Below are 18,977 nucleotides of genomic sequence, written 5' to 3'. Positions count from 1 at the left end.
TGCCTCACTACTCCCTGTCAGGCTCCCTCGTGAACACGTTCACTCAAAGCTGTAACAAAGCCGGGCAGAGACTATAAAGTCCCTCCAGCCGCCAGACTGAAACCCAAGACTTTGCTGCTGCCTCCTCCCTGGGGGCTGTCACCTTGGGAACCACTGGCTGGGGGGGAGGGGGGGTGGGGTACAGATAGCGAAGGGCCTTCTTGGGTAGACCCCGGTCCCCTAAGACGGGCCTCTGCAAAGCAGCAACAGGCCATGTCGCCATCGAGGCTCCAGGCTACGGAATCGACAGTGATGTCGCAAAGGCTGGCCACAGGCGGGAACATTCTAGATATCCAGTCTAGAGACGGCTGTCCCCCCTGTGGCTCCAGCAGAGGAGGGGGTGACCAAAGCTGATAAAAAGAAGCTGGAGACAGAAGTGGGCACTGCCTTCCCGACGACAGAGAAGGGTAAAAATGTGCTGTGGCTGGAAGGGAGGGGTTGGGAGCTGAGATGTTTCAGCTCCTGCCAGGGATGAACCAGTCTGCATACTGGGTGGGGGATGGGCACAGAAGGCACCAGAAAGCAATTTTTTAGTAACACAGCCGGCAAGACCCCATGCCAATTCTGCCCTCACCACCCATCGCACTTCATTTCCTCCTATGGCCCCCACTTTTCCTCATACTCCAGCCCTGATGGCCTTCATCACATTACTCTCTCTTCTCAGATTCCTTCTCCCTCTCTTCTTTGGTCACCTCGTACCCCCCCCCCCCGCCCCCCGTTTAGAGTAGCCTTGTCCAATCACCCCCGTGACCAGGTGGGACCCCTGTGCCTCCCCACACAGCTGGACACTCCCAGCCCTCCAACGGACTGTCACTGGGTTGATATGAACGTATGTCTCTTCAGTCCCAGGAGACCAGATGCCTCCCAGACAGTAAGAAGAAGAGAGGCCGAGGGTACTGTGGACACCATGTCCTCGAACAAGCCGAGTCCAAAGGAGAGAGATCACCGAGCAGAAACTAAAGCCAGAGGTGGGGGACTCCCTGGGCCCCGGGTGTGGCGTCCTAGAGGAGGTGGGGTTCCCAGAGAAGCCCCTCGGGGATGGCCAAGGGTGGCTGAGCCAGCGCTGGGATCTTTGAGGTCGTGTGGGGCTGGCCGGGAGCAGGGGAGGGAGGCCGTGAACGAAGGTGGATGCAGTTTGTCATAGGTGCCCGGTCCTTGGTAAGTGCACGGGAGGGTGGCGGGCCCGTCACTGAGCTGCCCGCTTGCTGGCAGGGGACCCAGTGCATCTGTCTGTCCACCCGCCCCTGCGCCCTTTTCTGCGTCTCCCCATTCACCTGTCTTCCTCCCTTGGCGGCTGTGTCTTTCTCCCTCCCGCCACCCTGCCCCTCGCCCCCCGACTCTCCCCTGCGTCCTCCGCCCGCCTGGGCCCCCTTCAGAGCCACGGCCCTGCCCCCTTTCACCTACCTGGGGTCTCCTGGCCCCCGGGCCCCGCCTGCCCACAGGCCCCCGCTACTGGACGTCAAGGCGCGACGGCGAGGTGCACCTGCGGCAGGAGGACGCCTTCGCCAGCCAGGCGCCCGTCACCGTGCACGACATGGTCATGAACACGGCCATCAAGTACGCCAACTACATCGCGCTCGGCTCCAAGCACAGGACCGGCTGGCACCTGCTCACCTACATCGAGTACCACGAGGAATGCCGGCGCGCCGCCAAGGCCTTCCTCAAGGTACCACGTGCCCTCCCGCGCCTGCGCGCCGCCCGCCTCTGCGCGCTTGCGCACTGCCGCGCCCGCGCCACTGCGCCTGCACGCCGCTCCTCCTCTGCCTCCCCGCCTGCGGGGCGGGCGCGAATCCTTTCCCCTGGCTCTGCCCTCGTCTGCGCGTTCTTGCTCAAATCACTTAACCTCCCTCATCGAGAGGTGTACCTTCAGCGCCTGTGATCTTTTTCGTTCAACAATGACCTAGGCTACACTTGCGGTGAGCACAGCATCACGTGTAGACTTGCGGAATCACGGTGTTGTGCACGTGAAGCTAATGTAACATTAGGTGTCAGCTGTATTTCAATTAACGTTTTTGAAAAATTACTCATTCTTATCATGCCCTCGTTTCCTCATCTGTAACATGGGGGTTCTGTATCTATTTATATATATACATATATATTATATATATATAATATATATATTATATATATTATATATATATTATATATATTATATATAATATATATATTATATATATTATATATAATATTAAAAGTAGGAAAGTTCTATATGGCCATATCCATTTTATACTTTATTTGTATTGAATTTAGTATAAAACATTGTTATATTAGGATTTTTGTGTACAAATACATAAAATAAAACATCATAGCACCTCGCACAAAGGTTTGCTACAAGAATTCAGTGAGTGGACACATATCAAATAGCTCCTGGCTCGCACGAAGCATTACTCAGCATTTATTCTTATGGTTGTTACTGTTAATGTGTCTCTTCTGCAATGTCTCATCTTTTGAGCAAGGTCATCCCTGATCACCCTGGGTCCCCAAACTCACCCCCCCCCACACACACACACACTAATGTCTATCACAGCTCCTTTGAAAATTCTCTGCCCAGCTTTCATGGCCACCTGGTAGTATGATTGTATAATTTATTTGTCTAGCTGGTCAGTTATGAGGGCAAGGGGCCAGTCTGCCTCATTCATTGCAGGCCCCCAGAATCTAGAACAGAACCAGCCCCTTGGGTATGTCTTCAATGAATGAATGCCCATCTATCAGATTAGGAAAGAGGATAAGGGACCTCAAGGGACTTCTCCAGTCAATGTAATAAACAAGGATGTGTGAAGTAGACAGTGGTCCAGAGAAAACTAAAGCAGGGAAGGGGGTAGATGAGCTAGGGGTGGGGGTGGAAATTTTAACATATGGTGGCCAGTGAGAGCCTCTCTGAGAGTGATATTTTCGCAAAGGCTTAAACAACTTGGTGGGGGGCAGGGAGCCAAGTGAGTATTTGGGGATAAGTGTTGCAGGTAGTGGGAACAAATGTGCAAAGGCCCTGGGGCAGAACAGTGCGATGCATGTTGACTGAATAGCAAAGAGGCCCATGTGGCTGAAGCAGAATGAGTGGAAAGGAGAGAGGGAGGTGATGAGGGCAGGGGGTAACGGGGACACGTCTTGCTGGGTCTTGTGGGGCTTTTGCCAGGAGTGAGGTGGGAGCCATGGAGGGCTGGGAGAGGAGGGATGCGCCCAGAGTTGGTTGCTTACAGGCTGCGTGGAAAAAGAGAGACCCGTGGAGGTTGAGATGAAGACGTTTTGGAGACCTGTGTGGTACCCGGGGAGGGGATAGGAGGTGGTCAGATTCTGAAGGCAGAGCCAACATCATTTCTTGACGGATTGGGTGTCAGAGAGAATGAAAGGCACTGAAGATAATCAAGATTTCTGGCCAGTGCACGTTGGAGGGACTGCTACTGACTGAGATTGCGGAGGGCGGGGCCGGCAGAGGGGGGTGGGTAACGTCAGCAATTTTGTTCGGGCCCGTGTTGGGTGTGTCGTGCCTGCCTGACGAGGACACTAGGAGTGGGCAGTGGTGCCCAAGAGTCTGGAGTGGACGGGAACGACCCACCTGGGGATGGCATCACCTGGTCCTGCCGGAACGGGCGAGTGTGTATCATCTTGAATGTTTAAGTCAATCCAGATGTCAGCACAAGTGATCATGTGGGAATCCAGAGCTTGGGTCATGCAGATGTTCACCCCAATATTGTATCTAATAAAAGTAGACGGGAGAAAGGATCTTACTTAAGTATCAACCAGTAAAGCGGGGTGGGGAGGCAGTCGCTAAATTATGACATTTCTCTACAATACAATATCATAGAGGTGTTATATCTGACACCATAGAGAAATATTTAAAGGCTGGGGAAATAGGATGCATGGTTTTACGAACAATGGTGGGTTATGATCATATAGGGATAAGTACTGCCCAGATTTTATCAAATATTTATTCATAAAAATGTCGGGGGCGGGCATTTTGTTTGTCTTTTCTCAGTGTTTTTCAGTCTCCATCTATCAACATTTGGGGCTGGATCATTCTTTTGTGGAGGGGTCTGTCCTGTACGTTAGACAATGTTTCTCAGCAACCCCAGTGCCCACCCACTCCATGTCAGCACTGTCCCCTTCCCCAAAAATGTCTCCAGATGTTGCCCAATGTCACCTGGAAGGCAGAATCATCCGTGTTGAGAACCCCTGCTCCACGTGAATATATATGGTAGCTTGTAATGGGGGGGGGGATGGGCTATTCTATTAGCAAACAGAAACACCAATGGTCAACAGAGAAAAGAGAGCCCAAGGTTCTCAGCCTGAGGCTCCTGGGCACGTGGGGGCAAGTGGCCGGTGAGCCCCCTGTGCCTCACAAGGGCCTCCTTTCCCAGCTGGGCCTGGAACGCTTCCACAGCGTGGGGATCATGGGGTTAAACTCCGAGGAGTGGGTCATCGCGAGCATTGGTGCTATCATGGCTGGGTAAGAGGTACCAGGTATCGCCCTGGGGTACACGGAGTCAGGAAGCCATCCGCCCAGCAAAGGCTCTTCCCCCCTCCTTCCACCCCCCCCCCGCTCTTGAATCCATAGGGGTCTCACGGAAGAGTCCCCAGTTCAGGGAGCAAACTAAGGCTCCTGCTTGGTCTGTGCTCAGTGGGACTTGTCAAGGGCCCAGCCCTGGGCACCAGCCAGCTCGCCCTTCCGACACTCTCTACCTGTTGAACTCAAACACATCCTGTGAAGCCCAGCTCCCATGACCCCTCCTCCAAGAAGCCTCCCCAGGGCTCCCCAGCATTTAGACCTCCCTCTACCTGTCCAGACTGTTGGGGAACCCCTGGAAGGCAGGGTCCAAGCCCAAGCTGTCCCTGAGTCCCACCTTCAAACAAGGCATATTGGGGGTGTCATGGGATGTCTGCCATACTCTATGCCCCACCCGAGGGACTGTCTCTCCTATGACACAACCGGCCTCCTGGGAGCCCTCCGATTCACCAGTGGGTCCTCACTTCTTGGGTTCTGCTTCCAGAGGCTTCTCCGTTGGCATCTTGTCCACCAACTCTCCAAAAACCTGCCAGGTCATCGCCGAAAACTCGGAGATGGACATCTTTGTGGTGGATAATGACAGACAGCTGCAGAAAATCATCCAGGTTAGTGACTCGTGCAAAGGCACGAACTTCGCCTAATAAAGAAAAGGAACCCAATGAGCGATGGACCCACCCTCTGTGGTCTCTCATGAGATGGGAACCGCGGATTCCACGGATGGATGGGCCCAGGGTCCCTATGGGGTGCCAGGCGAGTGATGTTCTGGCCCAGTGCGGGTTCCGGCGCTAACCCCCAACGCACCCCCAACTGGGACTTACATCTTCCCGCTGCAAAGCAGGCAGATCCCCTCCTCCCACTTAAAACAAAAATTATTACGGTAAAATGCACACAATGTACAATTTACCCTCTTAACCCTTTTTAGTGTACGATTCTGTGGCATTTAGTACGTTCGTAGTATTGTGGAACCATGACCTCTGTCTGGTTCCAGAACATTCCATCACCTGCAAAGGAAACCCTGTGCCTATTAGTGGGGACTCCTCATTCCCCTGGCCCCAGCCCCTGGCAACCCACTTTCTGTCTCTGTGGACTTGCCTGTTCTGGATGTTTCATCTTATTGGGATGGTACAACAGGTCCTATTTGGGGGGAACCCTGAATTTCCCTGGGTCCGGGGCTGATCCGAGTGAGGTGGTTCTAGGCGTGGGCGCAATGGTTCAAAGCAACTCCCTGTGAAATGGGGACACTAAGAGGACCATGACAAGCAGACAGAGGTAAGGAGGCAAAGACGACCACCATGAAACACCCACTAGGATGACTCAAAGAAAATTTTTTTTTAATTTTTAACGTTTATATTTGAAAGAGAGAGAGTGGGGGAGGGGCAGAGAGAGAGGGAGACACAGAATCGGAAGCGGGCTCCAGGCTCCGAGCTGTTAGCACAGAACCCGACGCGGGGCTCAAACCCACGAACCCGTGAGATCATGACCTGAGGTGAAGTCAGACGCTTAGCTGTCTGAGCCACTCAGGCGCCCCAGGAAGGGACATTTCTACACCCGCTACAATACGGATGGACCTTGAAGATACTGTGCTCAGTGACAGAAGCCAGACACAGAAGGACACGTCCTGCACGACCCCACTCGCAGGAGGTCCCCGGAGGAGTCCCGTCCACAGAGACAGAGAGTAGATGGTGGGAGCCAGGGCTGGGGCAGGGGGGTGAGGAGTCCGTGCTTCATGGGGACAGAGTCTCAGTTTGGGGAGATGAGAAAGTTTTGGGGTTCTGTTTCACATGAATGCAAATATAATTAACACACCAACTATATGCTTAAAAGTAGTTAAGGTGTTAAACTTTGTTGTGTATTATTTTTACCACGATTCTAATTTTCTATGTCTATTAAATAAGTAAATAAACCCAAGACAGGGTCTGTGCAGGTGACGAGGTATGTGTGGCCTGGGTCATTCGCCACCTGGAAGGTGAGCCCCTGCGAAGGTGGGGTCGCAAACTCAGATGCTAAGGGGCCAGCGCAAGATGTAAATAGTGAAACTTACACTGCTCGGCTGTTCTCACTGACCGCTGCTCTTTGCCTTTCGTCTTGTTTGGACCTCAGTTAGAGGGCCACGTCTGGGACAGCAGATGGCTGCTCTGGGTCCTGTACTTTCCCCCCAGGTGATACCTATTTGCTGACATTTCCCACGTTTTCATCTCCAGCTTTCCCAATGGTTGCACTGGGACGCCTAAGAAGCATCTCAGACGCAGCCTATCCAGACCTAACCTCCCGATCTTCCCGCCCACAACCTGCACCTTCCCTCTGAGTTTCCTGTCTCAGGTGGCGGGTACTTCCTCCCTCCAGATTCCCAGGTCCCCTCTCTCAGGAAATCCTGTCGGCTCTGGGGGATCAGCAGAATGATGGCCGAAGACGTCCACGTCCTAATTCCCGGAGCCTGTGATCCGGGTGCCTCCCGTGGCAAAAAGGCATTTTGCTCTTAGGATTAAGAGTAAGGCCCTTCAGATGGGAGATGATCCTGGATTATTCGTGTGGGTCTCCTATAATCACACGAGCCCCTCAAAGCACAGAACTTTCTCCAGCTGGAGACGGGAGACATGAGGCAGAAGGGACAGCAGAGAGATTCAAAGCAGGAGAGGAACGCAGCCCACCCTGTTTCTGGCTTTGAAAATGGAGGAAGGGACCACGAGCCAGGGGATATGGCGCTATCTAGAAGCCGAGAATGGCCTTCAGCTGACAGCCAGGAGGGAGACAGGCAGACCTCGGTCCTACATCTGCAAGGAACTGAATTCTGCCAACAACTCAAATGAGCCAGGGTCCCAATGAACAATCCTCCTTGGAGCCTCCAGAAAGGGACCCAGCACCCACACCTGGATTTGAGGATTTTGAGACTCTAAGCAGAGACCTGACCAAATGACACAATATGTCGTACCTTAGTGGCCCCTATCAGCCGTAGGAAATTAATGCAGTCTGCCTTCAAAATGTGCCCAGGACCCCCCAACATCAGAATCAAAACACAACCACCACAACTAAAGTCCCAATTCAAAAACTGGGCCAAGGACTTAAGTACCTCTCTCTAGAGAAGAAACGCAGATGGCAAATGAGCCGGTGAAAAGATGCCCAACACGTAACGTCATCGGGGAAAAACGCAGAGTGAAGCCACGAAACACCACTTTGCACCCAGGAAGTCAGTTATTATCAGAAAAGCAGAGGGGCGCCTGGGTGGCTCAGTCGGTTGAGCGTCCGACTTCGGCTCAGGTCATGATCTCGCGGTCTGTGGGTTCGGGCCCCGCGTCGTGCTCTGTGCTGACAGCTCGGAGCCTGGAGCCTGCTTTGGAATCTGTGTCTCCCTCTCTCTCTGCCCCTCCCCTGCTCGCTCTCTCTCTCTCTCTCTCTCAAAAAAAATTAATTAATGAAAACAAGAAATTAAAAAAAGAAAAGCGGGTGACAAGTGTCAGGATGTGGAACAAGCTGGAAAAGTCTGGCGGCTCCTTACAAAGCCAAACATAGAATGATCCCGTGACCCAGCGATCCTGCTCCTAGGTGTCTCCCCAAGAGAATGGGGCACAAGTGTGCAAACAAAAACCCGTGCATAGACGTCCACAGCAGCCAAAGCATGGGGACGGCCCAGCTGGCCACCACCCCGTGAACGGACAAGCAAACTGCGACCCATCCACACCCTGGAGTGGTCGTTCAGCCGCAGGAGGAGTGAGGTGCTTGCACGTGGATGGATCTCGAAGACGTGACGCTCGGGGAAAGCAGCACATAGCGTGGGATTCCATGTGTCCGAAACCTCTGGAACCGGCACGTCCGTAGAGGCAGAGCGGATGCGTGGTTTCCAAGGGCTGGAGGACAGAGGAAGGGAGTCACCGCTGATGGGCCTCGGCTTCCCTTTCCGGGGAGATGGAACGTTCTGGAACCGGACGGAGGGTGACGGTCGCATAACGTGAATTTAGCGGTGCTAAGTGCCGCTGCATCGCCCGCTCTGACATGGTTAAAATGGCAAATTCATGTGCGTTTTGACACAATAAAAGGGAAGGCGGGGAGCGCCCTGGCCGCCCCTGGTAGGAAGCGCTGGGGCTCGGGGCTGAGCTGTCGCCGGCTCTCAAGCCCTGCGCCTGCTGAGCCCCGCGGTATCTGGCAGATCCAGGGCTACTTGAAGCACCTCAAGGCCATCGTCCAGTACAAGGAGGAGATCCGGACCCGGCTGCAGAACCTGTATTCTGTAGGTCCTCACCGGGAGCCGGGGGTGGGGGAGGGGACGGCCCCGGGGGTGGAGGTCACAGGCCCCACCCACCGCCACCCCCCGTGAGCCCACGCGGCACCCTCTCCGCAGTGGAGAGGCTTGCTGGACCTGGCAGACGGCGTCTCGGAAGACACGCTAAACCAGGTCATCGACTCCCAAAAGCCCAACCAGTGCTGTGCGCTGCTCTACAGCATGTCGATCGCCGGCCCCCCAAAGCCCGTGATGCTTAGCCATGACAACGTGAGCGTCCCGCCCGGAGCCGGCAGGCTGGGGCTCCCGGCCTCGCGTGGTGGACGAGCGCGTGCTCCTGGGGGTCGCGGGCAGAATGGCCCACGGGAGACGGCTGAGGTGCCTTGCAGATCACGTGGACCACGGAGACCGCTGCCCAGACCCTGTCTTATAAGCGCCCCCCGGAGGAACAGGAGGTCCTGGTGAGCTACCTCCCGCTCAGCTACCTGACGGCCCAGCTCTTCGACGTGTGGGTCTCCATCTCTGTCGCCGGAGCCCTCTACTTTGCCCAGCCGGATGCTCTGAGGGTGAGGCAGACCTCCTGGGTCCCCTGCCGCGGTGGGTGCAGGGGTGGTTGGGGAGGCCAGTCGGGCGGGGGGGTCACCCTGAGAGCAGGGGGGGCTCACCCCAGCACTGGCATCCCCACGCGGTGCCCCGCCGGTGGCTGTGCGACCTTGGTCCTTCTCCCCCCTGCGCCTCAGTTTCCCCATCTGTAAAGTGAAGGGGGTGAGCGGACAGGAGCTAGTGTCGTGCAGGACGGGGAGCGTGTATCTGGCTCGTCTCGCAGCGAGAAAATTCCCGGTGCAGGAAGCTTAACTGAGCCATTAAAAGCATATCAGTGGAAACAACCCAAGTGCCCATCAACAGATAGATGGATAAAGAAATGAGTTCCATCCGTACAACAGAATGTGATCCAGCCTTAGAAAGGGAGGACTTCCTGCCGCCCGTCACCGCGTGGACGGACCCGGAGGACGCCGTGCGCAGTGACAGGAGCCGGACACAGAAGGACACGTCCCACGTGACCGCACGCACAGGGGGTCCCCAGAGGAGTCCCGTCCACAGAGACAAAGTAGATGGTGGGAGCCAGGGGTGGGGAGTCCGTGCTTCGTGGGGACAGAGTCTCAGTCTGGGGAGATGGAAAGTTCTGGAGGCAGGTGGCGGGGGCGGCTGAGCTGTGCGCTTAGAGGTGGTGAAAATGGTGTTTGGTGAATTTTACTTCCAGTTGAGAAAAAAAAAAAGCACACGAGGTCACTGACATTCATCATGAAACGTCAGTCACGGTTGTGCTGACTCTCCGAATGTAGAAAAACACAAAATTCCCATCAAGACAGGAATTAGGGGGAAACGAACACTGACATCGTTGCCCGGATCCTTAGGACTCCCTCAGCCAAGGGGCTCGAAGGCTTTTCCTGCGAAGGGCCGGGCAGCAAGTGATCTAGGCTTCCCTACATCGTGTAGGTTCCCAGGGAGAGAACACGTACCTGCAGGTTCCCCGCGGCCCAAACCGGAAAACTTTACGGACGACGAAAGTTTCGGTGTCGTGCTTTCACGCGTCACAAAACGGTTGCCCTCCCGGAACTCTTGAGAGGCCTTTTCACAACGTCAAAGCCATCTCGGCTCTGGGGCTGGCCTCTGCCACCCGTGTCCTGGCCGGTAGAAAGGCTGGCTTGGGCGGGCGCGGTGGGATTTGCCTCGCTTGGTACAGATTTCACTCGCCAGCGTTCAGGGTCCGTGTTTCGGTGGTGGTCTCGCTGCGGGAACCTTTCCCGGTACCTGGAAGGAGGTCTGAAAAGAGTGACAAGGGCGGAGTTTGTCCGTCCCGTGCCCTACTTCCTCCTATTCTCTCCTTCCGACCCCCATCCCTCCCTCTGTATCTCGTCTCGTCTCTCCCTCCCTCCATCTCTGTGGGTCTCTGTATCCGCACCTTCCCTTCCCGGCTCTTCTCCACGCACCTCTTCACCCCGACTCGGGTTCTGGGAGAGGGTGGACAGGGCCAGAGACAGCCAATGGCGCGTTGAGCCAGCTGGGGAAGGACACAGATCCTGCGTGTCCCGCTGATGGGGGCAGTTGGGAGCAGATGGTCCCTGCCATCCCCGCCGGAGCTCTGGCCGCGGCTGTTAACTGCCCCCCTGCCCCACTCACCACACGGCTCCCGGCCGGGGCGGCGGAAAGGACTTCCAGCACCTGGCCCTGCCGCGGGGCAGGGGGGGGGGGGGCGGCCGAGGGCCCAGGGTGCCCGTGACGGGGGGAGGGGGGGGCTTGGCGAGGTGCCCACTGTGCCGTGTGGTGCAGGGCTCCCTGATAGACACGCTGCGGGAGGTCAAGCCCACCATGTTCTACGGCATCCCGTGGGTCTGGGACAGATTGCTGGACAGCCTGAAGACCAGCCAGCTGGCCTCCACCCCGTTCCGGAGGAAGCTTGACAAGTGGGCCATGTGTCTGGGGCTCAGGACCAACAAAAGGCGGATGTTGGGGTGAGGCGGGGTCTCAGGGCCGCCCAGGGTGGCGGGGTGGGGGGTGTCTGCACCGGTGCAGGGTGGCGGTGGTGGGGGGGGGGTGGGGCGCGTCGGGGCCGGGGCGGAGTCCGGAGACCCAGCTCTGCTCCCCCTACGTCTACTCCTCAAGGCAGACCCGCCCCCCCGCTGTGCTTCAGCCTGGCCAAGAGGCTGACCTTCAGCCAAGCACGGAGGTTCCTGGGCCTGCAGCGTTGTTGCCAGTACTTCAACCTGGGCACGGGGCTCTCCGGAGCCACCACGGAGTACTTCCTCAGCCTCAACATACCCATCTGTGAGCTCTACGGCCTGTCCGAGAGCACGGGCGTCCACACGCTGTCCAGGCAGGAGGGCTTCCGGCTGCTGAGGTGGGTGTGGGCGGGGGGGGGGGGGGGGGGGGCGGGGCTCGCCTTGAACCCCCTTCCCCCACCGCCGCTCGCTCCCAGACCAGGTGGGTGCCCGCTATCACCTGGCCCTGTCCCCCCGCAACGCAGACCCAAAGGCCGATGAGTGAAAAAGCAGGTGCACCCAGGTGTGGCATGACCTGGAGCCCTTCTGATTTGTTTTTTGGTTTTGTAATTCGCAAACCATCATTTTTACTAATGGCTGATTATTTCTGCCCCCCTGGCACCTTGGGAGAGAACGCATTCACTGCTGTTGTAAAGGCTGCAACAAACGTTATTTCCTGGTCCCCGGGGGTGGGGGTGGGGGTGGGGGCGGCGGGTGGGAATTTAGGGGCGCTGCTTTCTAGCTGTGTGGTTCTGGGTCCCTGACGAGGTCGAGCTGCTGGCCCCAGTTCCTCAGTTGGGGGTCCTCCTACCACGGCATCCGCTCCCCTCATACGAGAGACCCCCGAACGAGCAAGGTGGACGCCACCCTCTCCTTTGGGACAGCAAATAAATGTACGGGACACCAGGGGACGTTTGAAACTTCAGACAAACAACACCTTTCGGATTATTTTAAAGTATCGGTAGAGCCCCCTACAGTCTCTAGGACGTCTTTGTACTGAGCGCCGAATCCTAACCCCTAGACCACCAGGGAGCCACTGAACTCGTAATTGAAACAGACATCTTACGAGGCACCTCCCATTTGATCTGGCAACCCTATCACGGCCTCACCTCAGAAGTGGCCCTTCGTTATTTCTGCCACTTCTGACGGGTCGTGCAGATCAGCCCCCTCCAGGGTGGGAGGGGGCCGCACAAGGATGTGGATTCTGGGTGGGCAAGGGGATCTTTGGGAGCCACCCAGGAGGCCGGCTACTGCAGCCTCCGATCTAGTTGGGGGTCCCCCGCAGGCTTCCCGGAGGATTCGTGCCGAGTTGAAAGAAGAACGGGACAGAACAGGCGACCGGGGCGAGAGTCATGGCCCTTCTGGTGCGCCGGCTTTCTCTCCTGTCCTGGATCTTCCTCACCTGGGGCTCACCTCTCCAACGGGGACAGGGGCAGATTTTACGCAGTACGACCGCGGCCGTGAGGAGGGTCCGGTACGATCGGACCTCCATTTCCATTTGGGCCAAGGGGACCGAACATCTTAGAGTCTGTGGGGTAGGGGAGGCTGGTGGGGGCTTGAGTGGTCTGGGAAATGGCAGTCGCACACACACAAAAAGCAGGAAGGGAGGGGGTTCAGTAACTCATCCGGGTGTCTGCAGACCGGTGCCGCTCTAGAGAGAAATAAACTCCTCGCGCGTTTCTGGAAGGAGGCGATGGTGGAGGTCAGTGCCAGCCGCCCCTCCGCGGTGGGGCCCGTTACCTCCCACAAGAGCTGGAGGAGAGAGCCAGAGTTTATCTCCCGAATGTTTGCATTTCAAAGGGAGGAGACTGTTCTGGGGAGTAGATTTGCATCTCAAAGGGCGGAGAAAGGACTTATCCGCAAGCTTTTTAAAGGAGCTAGTCTGGGGGGGGGGGGGGGGTTAAGCGGCCATCTGGGAAGTTCTCCTGGGAGCTCGGGGTTTTCTCGGGCAGGAATGCGGGGGGCGGGGGCATGGGGTCATCCTGGGGATGGGGCCCGCGCTTTCAGAAACGCGAGTATGTTCTCAGGTCTTTCTGTGTGGGAGTGGATGCAATCATTCGAGCACAGAGCCTGCGGCTCTTAGACGTCAAGGCTAGGACCCAGCGAGAAGAGGGCTCAGAGGAGCCCGACCAGAGTTTGGTCAGGGAGAGACTCACTATCCTTAGTGCGCCTTGGCTTTGGGGGAGGTGGGATCAACTTTCAGCAGAGACAGGACAAAGAGCCAATCACAAAGCACTTGCTCACCTCGACCCCCAAACCCAGAGAGGCAGGGCAGAAAGGGGGTCAGGCAGGGAGGCTGAAGGAAGGAGAGGTGACTCGGCCGCTGGGAGGTGGTTTTGGGAGTTTCTGGTCCGGGCCCCAGCGGTGCTTCCTAGGTGGCTGCTTGGCCTGTGTCACACCCCTAGGGTTACAGCGGGGACACCAGGCGTCACAGAATCCCTCCCACGCGGGGTGTGGGGCTTGCAATGTAGGCAGCCAGAGACAGCCCTTGGTCCTTCCAGAACAGATCACTCCACACAAGCCGTAAAGCGGCCCGTGGTAAGTGGTGTTCGCAGACGTGAAGTCACAACAAGGGCCGCTCACTGAGGGCTCTCAGCTTCCATTCATTCCTTTTGGGCAGTTTGCGCATTCAGGGAGCGTCTGAACGTGAACTCGGAGCTCGCGCTGCCCTGGGGGCTGGGCGTCGGCCCTCGTGGGGTGTGTCTTAGCTCGGGGCTGGCGTAACGGAGCGCCCCAGACCGGAGGGGGTGGGGGGCTTAAACCGCAGAGATTTACTCTCAGTTCTGGAGGCTGCGAGCCCAGGATCAAGGTGCCGTGGATTCGGTTCTGGGGGAGCGCCTCTCTCTGGCTTGGGGACGGCCGCCTCCTCTCCGTGTCTTTGCGCGGTGGGAGAGGCCTAGCAAGCTCACTCTGGTGTCTCTTCGTGAAGGACATCAGACTCATCACGAAGGCCCCACCCTCAGGGCCTCATCAAAACCAAATCGCCTCCAAATACCACCCCGTTGGGGGTTAGGAATTTGAGGGTGACGCAATTCAGTCCGGGCAGGGTGCATCCTGGGTGTTGGCTGGGCCAGCTTGGAGGCCCTGCCCTGAGTCTCCAGACAGCCTGGGGGAAGCAGGGCAAGGACGGGGGTCTAGGTGCCTGGACAGGAACCCTCGAACTTTGAGAGGTGAAGCAAAAGCATCTTCCCCCGGCCCCCATTTCCAAGGAGATAAGCAGGTGGTAAGCTGCCTCATTCTCGCCTGGATCATGGCTTCCTCTCCGTCCCAGATACCTTTCACAGCAACCAATTCCACCCAGATGGTGTCTTGAGTTTACCTGTCCCTTGCCTTGTCCCCCGTACTTACCTGTGGGTTCCCCAGGGGCCGGGGGCCGGGTGTCGTGCGTCCACGTGCCCTGCAAGCTTGTCTCTGAGTCAGGGTGGGCCAAGCCTTCCCTCCCTGGGGGACCGCACCCTGTTTCCCTTCTCCATCTGTCCCCTACTTTGGATCTATGGGACTCTAGCAGCCAGGCAGGCCGAAGAGGCCTGGGATCTGACACCCGTGTGCCTGGGGGCAGAGGGGCAGCGAGCAGGGGGCACCCCTAAGCCAGTGGGGATCTGTACCTGGTGTCTATAATCACCCCCTCCCTGCCCACTGTCCCCAGCTGTGGGAAGTCCCTCCCCAGCACCCGCACCAAGACCCAGAAAGAAGATGGGGATGGCATTGGGGACATCCACATTTGGGGCCGGAACATCTTCATGGGGTACCTCGACGATGAGGAGAAAACCCAGGAGAAGATTGATCTCCATGGCTGGCTGCGCACGGGGGACCTGGGCTTTTTGGACGATGACGAATTCCTCTACGTCACGGGCAACGAAAGGGTGAGCAAGACCAGGCTGCAGGGTACTCTCTGCCTCTGACCAGGCCCCACGGGGCTGCTGCGGACGGTGGTGCAGGTTGCACACAGCACGATGATGAGGGACGACTGAAGTCCAGCTTGGAGGAAGGGGCACCCTTTGTATTCTGTCTATCTCTATCTCCGTTGTTTCTGAGCATCCAGGGGTGGCTCTGGGCTCCAGGACAGCTGACTTGATGTAGCTTTTCAGGACCACAACCCTCCTCTCTCTCCGCCTGCAGATCTCATCACCCTCAGTTCAGGTGAGAAGATCAACCCGAACCCCATCGAGGAGCGGGTGAAGAGGCACATTCCCATTGTCCGCTACGTCGTGCTGGTGGGCCAGGACGCCCCATACCTCTGTGCCCTGCTCACGCTCAAGGTACCTCAGCTGGTTTTGAGCCTCGTGGCAAGTCTGGGCTGTTGGCTGGATGGGGGCGGCCATCCTGGTTTCAAGATGGGGAGACTGGGGCGCCTGGGGAGGGGGTTCAGTCGGTGAAGCGTCTGACTCTTGGTTTCCGCTCAGGTCATGATCTCGCGGTTTGTGAGTTCAAGCTCTGCATCAGGCTCTGTGCTGACAGTGCGGAGCCTGCTTGGGATTCTCTCTCTCTCCCTCTCTCTCTCTCTCTGCCCCTCCCCTACCCATGAGTGTGCACTCTCTCTCAAAATAAACTTAAAAAAAAGGGGGGGGGGAGGGCACCTGCCTGGCTCCGTCGGTTGAGCATCTGACTTCGGCTCAGGTCATGATCTCACGGTTCGTGGGTCCAAGCCCCGCCTCGGGCTCTGTGCTGACAGCTCGGAGCCTGGAGCCTGTTTCGGATTCTGTGTCTCCCTCTCTCTCTCTGACCCTTCCCTGTTCATGCTCTGTCTCTATCTGTCTCAAAAATAAATAAACGAGGGGCGCCTGGGTGGCTCAGTCGGTTAAGCGTCCGACTCCGGCTCAGGTCATGATCTCACAGTTCGTGGGTCCAAGCCCCGCCTCGGGCTCTGTGCTGACAGCTCGGAGCCTGGAGCCTGTTTCGGATTCTGTGTCTCCTTCTCTCTCTCTGCCCCTCCCCCACTCACACTCTGTCTCTGTCTCTCTCAAAAATAAATAAACATTAAAAAAAAAAAAAAAAAAGATGGGGAGACCGAGGCTGGGAGAGGAGAGGCAGTGGGTTGGTTGCTCAGTGCCAGCTCCCCATGTCGTGGGCCTGGGGCATTGGCTGTGCCTGTAGGGGAGAAGCTCCTGGCCTGTTTCCAGAAAAATGGCAGAGGGACTTGAGCCCGGCCCACCAGACCCCAGGAAGCGGGGAAGTGCTGGGCAGGTCCCCCAGGCTGAGCCTGCTTCCTCATTTGTACAATGGGGGTGGGGACCTGGCCCTCCCACGGTCGGGACCATGAGTGCGAGCCCCGGCACGGGGAGCCGGGCTCAGGGGCCGCGTGAGAGCCACCTGACCCGCCTTCCCCGAACGACAGTGCCAGATCAACACGGACACGGGGGAGCCTCGGAACGCGCTGACCAGCGAGGCGGTCGCTTTCTGCCGGCAGCTCAAGAGCCAGTCCACCAGGCTGTCGGACATCGTCTGTGGCAGAGACCCAGTGGTCACAGAGTTCATCAGTCAGGGGATCGATGCTGCCAATGCAGAGGTCACCTCCAACAGCGCCAAGATCGTCAAGTGGACCATCCTTGAGACGGACTTCTCCATGGCCGGAGGGGAGCTGGGTGAGTGGACACGGGCCGGGGAAGGGGTCCGGGCGCGGTCGCTCACACCCAAGGCCCTGGGGTGCTCATCAAAACGCCACCATCTCCTGGGCTGGGATCCCTGGCACCTGCATTTTTAACCAGCGCCTCTGAGGAATCTGGCAGGCGGTCACCCGCGGTGGTCCCCAGACCACCAGGCATTCGGAGATAGGCCTCTCGGACCTCTCTTCCCCGGGCCCCTCAATCCAGTCACCCCTCTGCGTCCTTAGGACAGATCTGGCTCACCGACATCTCATCCTGCGGGGGGGGGGGGGGGGGAGGCCCCGCCTTGGACATGATTCTGTTTCATGGGCAACCACCAAACTGAAGAGGGCCAACGTGGGCAAGATGTACCAGCCTGAGATTGAAAGCTTTTACTCGGAGAAGGATGAATACTAGCAGTGGGGGGGGGGGGGGGGGGGGGGGGGGGCGGAGGGGGGCTTCCTGCTGCCTCAGGAGACCGCCTGCCGTGGGCCTCCTCCGTCCCCCATTGGATGATCACAGAGCCGCCTTCCAGTGGGAGGGAAGCCCCCATTTTCGCTAAGCCACCCCTCTGGGGCAGTGTTTCAGATTCAAAGGTAAAGGGACAATAAAAATGGTTTCGCCAAAGCAGTGGTGTTTACCCGGGGTGGTCCTGCACCCCCAGAACATGTGTGGCGACGTCTAGGGGACATTTTGGGTTTGTCCCAACTAGGCAGGCAGGTGCTAGGGGCGCTGGGTGGGGGGAGGCCAGTCAGGGCTGTTGCCCCACAACCCATAGTGCACAGGGGAGCCCCCCACACCAGGAAAAACTGCCTGGCCACAAAAGGTCAGTTGTGCCTAGGTAGGTGAGGGGCTGCGAACGGAAGGCTCTGGAAAAGTCAAAAACAGGGCTGATGAAGCTCCTAGGTTTCTTTCTCCACTTTGAGAATCTGCACCGTCTACCTGAGAAGCCGATCCCGCTGCACCGCCCAGTAAACCTCTGGAGAGCCGGTGCAGGAACATCCCACCCCCCAGCCCCCCACCGCTGTTTGCAGTCACCTAGTCACCTGGAGAGAACGCTGAGGCCTCGCCGGGAACCCACCAAACGCCAGGGCAACACGCGTTCGACAGTTACGGTTGCAGCCAAAATGCTAACAGGAAACTTCAGAACAGCAAGATAAAGAAAACGCTCTGAAGCTCAGGCTGCTTAGTTCCGTGAGGAAAGCGAGCATGCAAGCCTGTGCGGGGAAACTCTGAAAAGGGAAGAATCATTAACGAAGCGGGGGGGGGGGGGGGGGGTAGTCCTACCAAAGAATAAATAAATTACAAAGTAGCCGTTATTAAAGCTCAGGGATGGGTCGTAACTGACATCTGCAGAGGAGGGGAAGCCCGGCTCAGACAGAAACGCGTGCAGGGGCGGAGGAATGCACCAGAAACGGCGTTTCTGGCAGGTGCAGGTGAAGGAAGCACCGTCAGTCCGCCGCTGGGGACGGAGCGCCTCGCATCACTTCCGGGGCCCTCCCTCATGGTGAAACGGATTCCAGATGGGACAAACTGAAGGGTGAAGGACGGACGGAGGGAGGGAAAGGGGGAAAGACATTAGGTCGCTGGAAGAAACCAGGGGAGAGCGAAGACCTGTATCCTCCCCAGGGAATAACCACCCCGAAGCCACGGGGGGGGGGGGGGGGGGGGGAAGCTTGACGTAAAACGCAAGGCGTGGGCGTGGCAGGGACAAGCGGCGCCAGATGTACAGGCAAGCGGTGGGCGGGGGGGGGGGGGGGGGGACAGAACGCGCTGCCGAGAGCTAGTGTCGTGCTCCACGAGGGGCTCCCGGAAATGACTCGCAGACACACAAGCACGCAGGTGCCTACGCACGCGGGCAGAAGGCGGGGGGTGGGCGAGGCGGGTGCCCCGGGAGGCTGGAGACCGGTGGCACCCGTGCACGGGGGGGGGGGGGGGCTATGCGCAGTCACGGCAGGGGACCGGGGAAGGCCGGCCAAATGAAGGAATGCTCAGATACCCTGGGGGAAAAGCGTGCGGGTGTAGGAGTTCTGTCTTGGTCGTGAGCGGACGATGGCTCTCCAGGGACACGTAAGAAAGTGGACACGGAAAATCCAGGAATG

At 57.7% G+C, this 18,977-nt stretch overlaps 1 protein-coding gene across 1 annotated transcript; it reads left to right on the top strand.

Annotated features, from left to right (window-relative positions):
- The first annotated feature begins 320 nt into the window (after nucleotides 1-320).
- On the top strand, nucleotides 321-17,421 carry ACSBG2 (acyl-CoA synthetase bubblegum family member 2). Its single transcript, XM_086699332.1, has 14 exons — nucleotides 321-446; nucleotides 883-1,007; nucleotides 1,482-1,705; nucleotides 4,395-4,483; nucleotides 5,025-5,145; nucleotides 8,682-8,762; nucleotides 8,874-9,023; nucleotides 9,143-9,319; nucleotides 11,085-11,266; nucleotides 11,422-11,652; nucleotides 14,940-15,178; nucleotides 15,413-15,552; nucleotides 16,629-16,875; nucleotides 17,204-17,421. Exons 2-14 carry the CDS (start codon nucleotides 947-949, stop codon nucleotides 17,290-17,292), a joined length of 2,031 nt encoding a protein of 676 aa, XP_086555458.1. The 5' UTR covers nucleotides 321-446; nucleotides 883-946; the 3' UTR covers nucleotides 17,293-17,421.
- Nucleotides 17,422-18,977: the final 1,556 nt, after the last annotated feature.

The sequence above is a fragment of the Puma concolor genome, chromosome A2 (assembly GCF_028749965.1).
Source record: "Puma concolor isolate L17-30 chromosome A2, mPumCon1.1.hap2, whole genome shotgun sequence".
Taxonomy (NCBI): Eukaryota; Metazoa; Chordata; class Mammalia; order Carnivora; family Felidae; genus Puma; species Puma concolor.
The sequence above is the reverse complement of the archived record's forward strand: the minus strand, read 5'-3'. Positions and strand labels throughout refer to the sequence as shown.